This window comes from Littorina saxatilis, linkage group LG15, assembly GCF_037325665.1.
Source record: "Littorina saxatilis isolate snail1 linkage group LG15, US_GU_Lsax_2.0, whole genome shotgun sequence".
Taxonomy (NCBI): Eukaryota; Metazoa; Mollusca; class Gastropoda; order Littorinimorpha; family Littorinidae; genus Littorina; species Littorina saxatilis.
The window spans coordinates 49,246,386-49,257,556 of NC_090259.1; the positions used below are offsets into that span (position 1 = coordinate 49,246,386).

General features: G+C 46.8%; 1 protein-coding gene across 1 annotated transcript in view; it reads left to right on the forward strand.

The window, feature by feature from the left end:
• The window catches only part of LOC138949538 (integrator complex subunit 5-like), an 89,007-nt gene that overhangs the window by 70,087 nt on the left and 7,749 nt on the right, over positions 1-11,171 (forward strand). Inside the window, exons 14-16 of the mRNA XM_070321389.1 lie at positions 3,471-3,685; positions 5,120-5,235; positions 7,471-7,674. Coding sequence (XP_070177490.1) covers positions 3,471-3,685; positions 5,120-5,235; positions 7,471-7,674 — 535 coding nt within the window. The remainder of the gene's footprint in view (positions 1-3,470; positions 3,686-5,119; positions 5,236-7,470; positions 7,675-11,171) is intronic.

An 11,171-nucleotide genomic window follows, 5' to 3' on the forward strand; every position in this document is an offset into this window, starting at 1 on the left:
CTCCCTTCTTGTTAAGACTCCCTTCTTGTCAAGACTCCCTTCTTGTTGAGACTCCCTTCTTGTTGAGACTCCCTTCTTGTTGAGACTCCCTTCTTGTTGAGACTCCCTTCTTGTTGAGACTCCCTTCTTGTTAAGACTCCCTTCTTGTTGAGACTCCCTTCTTGTTGAGACTCCCTTCTTGTTGAGACTCCCTTCTTGTTGAGACTCCCTTCTTGTTAGGACTCCCTTCTTGTTGAGACTCCCTTCTTGTTGAGACTCCCTTCTTGTTAAGACTCCCTTCTTGTTGAGACTCCCTTCTTGTTAAGACTCCCTTCTTGTTGAGACTCCCTTCTTGTTGAGACTCCCTTCTTGTTGAGACTCCCTTCTTGTTAAGACTCCCTTCTTGTTGAGACTCCCTTCTTGTTAAGACTCCCTTCTTGTTGAGACTCCCTTCTTGTTGAGACTCCCTTCTTGTTGAGACTCCCTTCTTGTTGAGACTCCCTTCTTGTTAAGACTCCCTTCTTGTTGAGACTCCCTTCTTGTTGAGACTCCCTTCTTGTTGAGACTCCCTTCTTGTTGAGACTCCCTTCTTGTTGAGACTCCCTTCTTGTTGAGACTCCCTTCTTGTTAAGACTCCCTTCTTGTTAAGACTCCCTTCTTGTTAAGACTCCCTTCTTGTTGAGACTCCCTTCTTGTTGAGACTCCCTTCTTGTTGAGACTCCCTTCTTGTTGAGACTCCCTTCTTGTTGAGACTCCCTTCTTGTTGAGACTCCCTTCTTGTTGAGACTCCCTTCTTGTTGAGACTCCCTTCTTGTTGAGACTCCCTTCTTGTTGAGACTCCCTTCTTGTTGAGACTCCCTTCTTGTTAAGACTCCCTTCTTGTTGAGACTCCCTTCTTGTTAAGACTCCCTTTTTGTTGAGACTCCCTTCTTGTTGAGACTCCCTTCTTGTTGAGACTCCCTTCTTGTTAAGACTCCCTTCTTGTCAAGACTCCCTTCTTGTTGAGACTCCCTTCTTGTTGAGACTCCCTTCTTGTTGAGACTCCCTTCTTGTTGAGACTCCCTTCTTGTTGAGACTCCCTTCTTGTTAAGACTCCCTTCTTGTTGAGACTCCCTTCTTGTTAAGACTCCCTTCTTGTTGAGACTCCCTTCTTGTTGAGACTCCCTTCTTGTTAAGACTCCCTTCTTGTTGAGACTCCCTTCTTGTTAGGACTCCCTTCTTGTTAGGACTCCCTTCTTGTTGAGACTCCCTTCTTGTTGAGACTCCCTTCTTGTTGAGACTCCCTTCTTGTTAAGACTCCCTTCTTGTTAAGACTCCCTTCTTGTTGAGACTCCCTTCTTGTTGAGACTCCCTTCTTGTTAAGACTCCCTTCTTGTTGAGACTCCCTTCTTGTTGAGACTCCCTTCTTGTTGAGACTCCCTTCTTGTTGAGACTCCCTTCTTGTTGAGACTCCCTTCTTGTTGAGACTCCCTTCTTGTTGAGACTCCCTTCTTGTTGAGACTCCCTTCTTGTTGAGACTCCCTTCTTGTTAAGACTCCCTTCTTGTTGAGACTCCCTTCTTGTTGAGACTCCCTTCTTGTTGAGACTCCCTTCTTGTCAAGACTCCCTTCTTGTTGAGACTCCCTTCTTGTTAAGACTCCCTTCTTGTTGAGACTCCCTTCTTGTTGAGACTCCCTTCTTGTTGAGACTCCCTTCTTGTTGAGACTCCCTTCTTGTTGAGACTCCCTTCTTGTTGAGACTCCCTTCTTGTTGAGACTCCCTTCTTGTTAAGACTCCCTTCTTGTTGAGACTCCCTTCTTGTTGAGACTCCCTTCTTGTTGAGACTCCCTTCTTGTTAAGACTCCCTTCTTGTTGAGACTCCCTTCTTGCTGAGACTCCCTTCTTGTTAAGACTCCCTTCTTGTTGAGACTCCCTTCTTGTTAAGACTCCCTTCTTGTTGAGACTCCCTTCTTGTTGAGACTCCCTTCTTGTTAAGACTCCCTTCTTGTTGAGACTCCCTTCTTGTTAAGACTCCCTTCTTGTTGAGACTCCCTTCTTGTTGAGACTCCCTTCTTGTTGAGACTCCCTTCTTGTTAAGACTCCCTTCTTGTTGAGACTCCCTTCTTGTTGAGACTCCCTTCTTGTTGAGACTCCCTTCTTGTTGAGACTCCCTTCTTGTTAAGACTCCCTTCTTGTTGAGACTCCCTTCTTGTTAAGACTCCCTTCTTGTTGAGACTCCCTTCTTGTTAGGACTCCCTTCTTGTTAAGACTCCCTTCTTGTTGAGACTCCCTTCTTGTTAGGACTCCCTTCTTGTTAAGACTCCCTTCTTGTTAAGACTCCCTCCTTGTTGAGACTCCCTTCTTGTTATTCTTCATTATTTTCTGATTCCAAAAACATATAAATATGTTATATTCGGATAAAAAAAACAAGCTCTGAAAATTAAAAATATGAAAATTATGATTTAAATTAAATTTCCAAAATCGATTTAAAAACAATTTCATCTTATTCCTTGTCAGTTCCTGATTCCAAAAACATATAGATATGATAAGTTTGGATTAAAATCAAGCTCAGAAAGTTCAAAAGAATAGAGATACGTAAAAGCATGCTATCCCGCTAAGCGCAACTACTACCGCGCTTTTCTGGCTTGTCAATTTCACTGCCATTGCCACGAGCGGTGGACTGACGATGCTATGAGTACGAGGTCTTGGTGAAAAATGCAGTGTGTTCAGTTTCATTCTGTGAGTTGGACAGCTTGACTAAATAGCGAGATTTAAGAAACAGCACGTTTCGTTTTGCAGCTCGTTTCGTTTGGTGAATGAGTCACCCCGCGAAACGGAACGTGTAACGAGACGGCATAGGCCGCAGACAAGATTTAGATGTATTCACGTTTCGTTTCGGAATGAAAGGCCGGGCATGGCAGGATATGATCCGCTGACTGGGCATGGCATAATTTCAACTCCACGAGTCAATAAAGGATTGACATACTCGCATTGCACGCACAAGAGCTTCACATTTTTCAATTCATGCACCTGATCACATACGAAGCCAGAATAAAAATTCGATGCGATGACCTACTTCTGCTTCGCCATTTGCTTTCTCACCATGAAGTTGGATAAATGTACCAGGATCAGCACCCTTCAAAATATTTCAGTTCACAACAGTTGTCTACCTCCAATGAACACATTCTCAGCGCTGAAAGACTGTGAAAGGGTTGATGAATCTAGCAATGCATAAAATGGCCAACAAATAAAACTGTTAGTGTGCAAAAATACTCACAAAAGTTGACGAAATATTGTTCGTTTTTTGGGGGTGGAAAACGTGACTGCGTTTTGACGTTCCACGTTCCGTTTCAGTTGACCTTCACCTTTCCAGCGAGAGACCCCCGAAATAATGACGTTTACCACAACTTCAAAACGAAACGTCCCAACGTTTCGTTTCTTAAATCTCCGTATTGTTGTATTTTCGCCTTACGCGACATGATTTTCTTTTACCTTTAAATTTTTTTTTTCAGTTTCCTTACCATGGCCGTGCAGGACGACCTTCACAAGCTGTGCGACGTCCTTCAACACCCGGACGTGGAGGTGGGCATCGGGGGTCTGCGTGTGCTGGGCACTGTTGGAATCCCCCCCTCCGTCCACACCTCCGTCATGACCCGCCTCTCTGCCGTACTCGTGTCGCTCTTCTTCCGCGTCCTGTGGCGGAGAGTGGAGCAGGGAGACAACTCCGGTAGGTGGAAGAGTTTGTGTCTCACACGGCTTTATCTTAAAGTCAAACTTTGTGTCTCAGATTATATAAAGCAGCTTCAACTAACAGGCGCAGTCCTTCCTGTAAAAACACTTTTGCTAGCTGTGTCAAATCTTTCGGTCATTTTTTGAAATTGATGATTATTATGAATTGTGGGTTGATATGAGTGTGATTCGTACCAAGAGTTTTCAATGAAATTACTCATGTGAGATGATAGAGTCTTCCATGTCTCTGTCTATCTTCCATGGGGTAAGACCATGCCTCCACCTGGTCACATACCACAAATCAACACCTTAACTGCTTGCTGTGGTCAGTTCCAACTTTTTGATGAATTCATTTCCCCAAAAGACGCCATTGACGCCATTGGCTTTTTACAAAACTAGTCCTTAAAAAAAATATACCGCTCTGCACAGAGTGCACACATGCTGTTGATGTTAGGGATGTGACCAAGTGGAGGGGGGTTCTCATCCCATTTCCTGGGGCGGGGATGTAGCTCAGTCGGTAGCGCGCTGGATTTGTATCCAGTTGGCCGCTGTCAGCGTGAGTTCGTCCCCACGTTCGGCGAGAGATTACTTTCTCAGAGTCAACTTTGTGTGCAGACTCTCCTCGGTGTCCGAACACCCCAGTGTGTACACGCAAGCTCAAGACCAAGTGCGCACGAAAAAGATCCTGTAATCCATGTCAGAGTTCGGTGGGTTATAGAAACACGAAAATACCCAGCATGCTTCCTCCGAAAACGGCGTATGGCTGCCTAAATGGCGGGGTAAAAAACGGTCGTACACGTAAAATTCCACTCGTGCAAAAAACACGAGTGTACGTGGGAGTTTCAGCCCACGAACGCAGAAGAAGAAGAAGATCCCATGTCCAAGCCTGACCAGACCTGAGACCGACTGTTTTCACCAGGAGGAGCGGGCCTTTCACAATGGCTTTACTCACAAACCGCCTTTGAAATTTGTATTAAGTATTAAAAAAAAACTTGATTGCTTGCGGCGGGCAAGACCGGGGTGCGGCTGTGTGAGTCGTGTGTACCTTGTTGTTTGATTCTCTGTGCTACAGGTGCGGCGGACAAGACCGGGGTGCGGCTGTGTGAGTCGTGTGTACCTTGTTGTTTGATTCTCTGTGCTACAGGTGCGGCGGACAAGACCGGGGTGCGGCTGTGTGAGTCGTGTGTACCTTGTTGTTTGATTCTCTGTGCTACAGGTGCGGCGGACAAGACCGGGGTGCGGCTGTGTGAGTCGTGTGTACCTTGTTGTTTGATTCTCTGTGCTACAGGTGCGGCGGACAAGACCGGGGTGCGGCTGTGTGAGTCGTGTGTACCTTGATGTTTGATTCTCTGTGCTACAGGTGCGGCGGACAAGACCGGGGTGCGGCTGTGTGAGTCGTGTGTACCTTGATGTTTGATTCTCTGTGCTACAGGTGCGGCGGGCAAGACCGGGGTGCGGCTGTGTGAGTCGTGTGTTCGACAGCTGTGTCGTCATCCCTTCGCCCAGAGTCTGGTGCTGCATCATCTGCTGGGGGATACCGTTAGTCAGGTCTGTGTGTGTGTGTGTGTGTGTGAATGTGTGTGTGTGTGTGTGTGTGTGTGTGTGTGTGTGTGTGTGTGTGTGTGCATGTGTGTGTGTGTGTGTGTGTGTGTGTGTGTGTGTTGGTGGTGGTTGGTTGGGTGGGTGATCTCCTTATTTTTTTTAGTACATACAGCAATTAAGTGATTGATTTATTGGTGAGTTTGCTTGTGTGTGTGTGTGTGTGCATGTCTGTATGTGCATTGAGGAGATGGGTGTATTAGGGGTGGTGTTGTTGGGTGTATTAGGGGTGGTGTTGATGGGTGTATTAGGGGTGGTGTTGTTGGGTGTATTAGGGGTGGTGTTGATGGGTGTATTAGGGGTGGTGTTGATGGGTGTATTAGGGGTGGTGTTGATGGGTGTATTAGGGGTGGTGTTGATGGGTGTATTAGGGGTGGTGTTGATGGGTGTATTAGGGGTGGTGTTGATGGGTGTATTAGGGGTGGTGTTGATGGGTGTATTAGGGGTGGTGTTGATGGGTGTATTAGGGGTGGTGTTGATGGGTGTGTTAGGGGTGTTGATGGGTGTATTAGGGGTGGTGTTGATGGGTATATTAGGGGTGGTGTTGATGGGTGTATTAGGGGTGGTGTTGATGGGTGTATTAGGGGTGGTGTTGATGGGTGTATTAGGGGTGGTGTTGATGGGTGTATTAGGGGTGGTGTTGATGGGTGTATTAGGGGTGGTGTTGATGGGTGTATTAGGGGTGGTGTTGATGGGTGTATTAGGGGTGGTGTTGATGGGTGTATTAGGGGTGGTGTTGATGGGTGTGTTAGGGGTGTTGATGGGTGTATTAGGGGTGGTGTTGATGGGTGTGTTAGGGGTGTTGATGGGTGTATTAGGGGTGGTGTTGATGGGTGTATTAGGGGTGGTGTTGATGGGTGTATTAGGGGTGGTGTTGATGGGTGTATTAGGGGTGGTGTTGATGGGTGTATTAGGGGTGGTGTTGATGGGTGTATTAGGGGTGGTGTTGATGGGCGGGTGATCTGTCTGCAATTAAGTGATTGATTTGTTGGTGAATTTGCTTGATGTTTTCTCCTTTGTTTTATATTTTGTTGTTTTCCAGTTGTGTCATTTGCTGCCTGCCTTGCTTCAATTTCTGCTATTTCATATTGTGTCAATGTCTGTCGCCAGCTGTTTGTTTCATCATGCTTTTGGTTGTCAGCAGATATGTACTTTCTCATGCCGTCAGCTTCGTTATCCAGACCTGTTTACCAGTACGATTTGGGCGTATTTTGTACGCCAAATTATTATCGGTACGCAAATACGCGACACACGCACAAAATACGCATAAGAAAAAGTCTAGAATACGTTTTCCGGTGTTGGTGTGCTGATTACGGGATGGTACAACTGATACCGGTTTCGGTCGAAGGGAGATAACCATGACAGCGAGTCTTCAGCTGTGGAAACCTTGTTCAGTTGTTGGCACGTGCGATCGTCTGGACAATCGTGGCAAAATGAAGTGGTAAAATGTGTCAGTTTCGGATGACTGTACCAAGTCTAAACAGCAGAAGCAGCAGATTTTCTTGGAGAAATATAAGAAAGAGCCAGGAATTGTGGAGTCTACTATGGGAAAAAGTCATGCACACTGCAAGTATTGTAAATCAGATTTCTCCGTTGCCCATGCTGGGAAATATGACATCGAACGACACTGCGGCATTTCCAAAACTCACCTGGACAAGGTTGCTGCAAAGAAATCCGCTGAAAGCTGCCAAGGAATTATGAAGTTCATTCCCGCAAAGCAAATCCTGCCAGAAGAAAAGGCAGTAGTCCGTGCTGAAGCAATGTTTTCTGAGATGATTGTAAAAATGAACTTGCCACTGTCAACCGCAGATGTTATTTCACGAACTTCATCTTTTCATTATCAATCTGTTTGGAAGACACTGGTTATAATGCTATAAACTGACAGGTAAATAAAATTGTTTTATCCCTGTTGTATTGGAAGGAGTTAAATTCTGAAGGTGTTCACAAGACATGCTATTCTTACACAAACACGTTTGCACCCACACGTACATTTTCCCTAGCCCATATGGCTTTGCTTGCAAAGTACACCAACTTTTTGAAAAATACACTCAACTTTTTGGGAAAGTACTCTTGCCACTTATCATTTTATCTCGACACTTCAGATTTCACTAACCTCTGAAAAACACAAAGAACAAGAATGTACTGTGCGATGTAACACAAAAGACACGTGTGATTGGTTTCTAGGGGAACGCAGCGTTGTTGGGCGGCCGGACGATGCCTTCACAGCCAGTGAGCGGAGGGGAGGGGGGGAAGGGGGGGAGCCTGCTGAGAGAGAACCGCCGTCTGGGCCTCTCCATCCCCCTCCCCCGCACACACGCCAGCGTCTTCCACGCGGGGGTCATAGGTCAGGGCCTCAAGCGCAAGGCATCGCTCACCCTCGTCTCCAAGGTTTGTTTTGTTCATGGGCTGAATCGCCCACGACTTTTACATGTATGACCGGTTTTACCCCGCCAATTAGGCAGCCATACGCCGCTTTCGGAGGAAGCATGCAGGGTATTCTCTTGTTTCTATAACCCACCGAACTCTGACATGGATTACAGGATCTTTTGTGTGGGCACTTGATCTTGTGCTTGCGTGTTCACACGAAGGGGGATAAGCCACTAGCAGGTCAGCACATAAGTTGACCTAGGTGATCGGAAAAATCTCCACCCTTAACCCATCAGGCGGCCGCAGCCGGGATTTGAACTCATGCCCTTCCGATTAGGAGGTTGATGTCTTACCAATAGGCCACTGCGCCCGTCGTCTCCAAGGCGACTAGTTGATCAATTGCTGAGCGCTCTGTATTGTGGATGGGTTCATGTCAGTTTTTACCTTTGTACATGTTATTCACTACACATCTTTCTGTGTATTATTAATTTGTATAGAGAGGTACTCAGCAAGTCAGGGGAATAGACACACAGAATAGAACACCTGGCCAAAAAGACAGACAGTGGGACAAGCAAGTGGACAGAAAGACAGACAGTGGGACAAGCAAGTTGACAACAAGACAGACAGTGGGACAAGCAAGTGGACAACAAGACAGACAGTGGGACAAGCAAGTGGACAACAAGACAGACAGTGGGACAAGCAAGTGGACAAAGAGACAGACAGTGGGACAAGCAAGTGGACAACAAGACAGACAGTGGGACAAGCAAGTGGACAACAAGACAGACAGTGGGACAAGCAAGTGGACAACAAGACAGACAGTGGGACAAGCAAGTGGACAACAAGACAGACAGTGGGACAAGCAAGTGGACAACAAGACAGACAGTGGGACAAGCAAGTTGACAACAAGACAGACAGTGGGACAAGCAAGTGGACAACAAGACAGACAGTGGGACAAGCAAGTGGACAACAAGACAGACAGTGGGACAAGCAAGTTGACCAAAAGACAGACAGTGGGACAAACAAGTTGACAAAAAGACAGACAGTGGGACAAGCAAGTTGACAACAAGACAGACAGTGGGACAAGCAAGTGGACAACAAGACAGACAGTGGGACAAGCAAGTTGACAACAAGACAGACAGTGGGACAAGCAAGTTGACAACAAGACAGACAGTGGGACAAGCAAGTGGACAACAAGACAGACAGTGGGACAAGCAAGTGGACAAAAAGACAGACAGTGGGACAAGCAAGTGGACAACAAGACAGACAGTGGGACAAGCAAGTGGACAACAAGACAGACAGTGGGACAAGCAAGTGGACAAAAAGACAGACAGTGGGACAAGCAAGTGGACAACAAGACAGACAGTGGGACAAGCAAGTTGACCAAAAGACAGACAGTGGGACAAGCAAGTGGACAACAAGACAGACAGTGGGACAAGCAAGTTGACAAAAAGACAGACAGTGGGACAAGCAAGTTGACAAAAAGACAGACAGTGGGACAAGCAAGTGGACAAAAAGACAGACAGTGGGACAAGCAAGTTGACAGAAAGACAGACAGTGGGACAAGCAAGTGGACAACAAGACAGACAGTGGGACAAGCAAGTGGACAGAAAGACAGACAGTGGGACAAGCAAGTGGACAGAAAGACAGACAGTGGGACAAGCAAGTGGACAGAAAGACAGACAGTGGGACAAGCAAGTGGACAACAAGACAGACAGTGGGACAAGCAAGTGGACAAAGAGACAGACAGTGGGACAAGCAAGTGGACAACAAGACAGACAGTGGGACAAGCAAGTGGACAGAAAGACAGACCGTGGGACAAGCAAGTGGACAACAAGACAGACAGTGGGACAAGCAAGTGGACAACAAGACAGACAGTGGGACAAGCAAGTTGACAAAAAGACAGACAGTGGGACAAGCAAGTGGACAACAAGACAGACAGTGGGACAAGCAAGTGGACAACAAGACAGACAGTGGGACAAGCAAGTGGACAACAAGACAGACAGTGGGACAAGCAAGTTGACAAAAAGACAGACAGTGGGACAAGCAAGTGGACAAAAAGACAGACAGTGGGACAAGCAAGTTGACAACAAGACAGACAGTGGGACAAGCAAGTGGACAAAAAGACAGACAGTGGGACAAGCAAGTTGACAACAAGACAGACAGTGGGACAAGCAAGTTGACAACAAGACAGACAGTGGGACAAGCAAGTGGACAAAAAGACAGACAGTGGGACAAGCAAGTTGACAAAAAGACAGACAGTGGGACAAGCAAGTTGACAACAAGACAGACAGTGGGACAAGCAAGTGGACAACAAGACAGACAGTGGGACAAGCAAGTGGACAACAAGACAGACAGTGGGACAAGCAAGTGGACAAAAAGACAGACAGTGGGACAAGCAAGTGGACAACAAGACAGACAGTGGGACAAGCAAGTGGACAAAAAGACAGACAGTGGGACAAGCAAGTGGACAACAAGACAGACAGTGGGACAAGCAAGTTGACAAAAAGACAGACAGTGGGACAAGCAAGTGGACAACAAGACAGACAGTGGGACAAGCAAGTGGACAAAAAGACAGACAGTGGAACAAGCAAGTGGACAAAAAGACAGACAGTGGGACAAGCAAGTGGACAACAAGACAGACAGTGGGACAAGCAAGTTGACCAAAAGACAGACAGTGGGACAAGCAAGTGGACAACAAGACAGACAGTGGGACAAGCAAGTGGACAACAAGACAGACAGTGGGACAAGCAAGTGGACAAAAAGACAGACAGTGGGACAAGCAAGTGGACAACAAGACAGACAGTGGGACAAGCAAGTGGACAACAAGACAGACAGTGGGACAAGCAAGTTGACCAAAAGACAGACAGTGGGACAAGCAAGTGGACAAAAAGACAGACAGTGGGACAAGCAAGTGGACAACAAGACAGACAGTGGGACAAGCAAGTGGACAACAAGACAGACAGTGGGACAAGCAAGTTGACAACAAGACAGACAGTGGGACAAGCAAGTGGACAACAAGACAGACAGTGGGACAAGCAAGTGGACAAAGAGACAGACAGTGGGACAAGCAAGTGGACAACAAGACAGACAGTGGGACAAGCAAGTGGACAAAGAGACAGACAGTGGGACAAGCAAGTGGACAAAGAGACAGACAGTGGGACAAGCAAGTGGACAGAAAGACAGACAGTGGGACAAGCAAGTGGACAAAGAGACAGACAGTGGGACAAGCAAGTGGACAAAGAGACAGACAGTGGGACAAGCAAGTGGACAACAAGACAGACAGTGGGACAAGCAAGTGGACAACAAGACAGACAGTGGGACAAGCAAGTGGACAAAGAGACAGACAGTGGGACAAGCAAGTGGACAACAAGACAGACAGTGGGACAAGCAAGTGGACAACAAGACAGACAGTGGGACAAGCAAGTGGACAACAAGACAGACAGTGGGACAAGCAAGTTGACAAAAAGACAGACAGTGGGACAAGCAAGTTGACAAAACATGTTTCTTGATTTTTGATT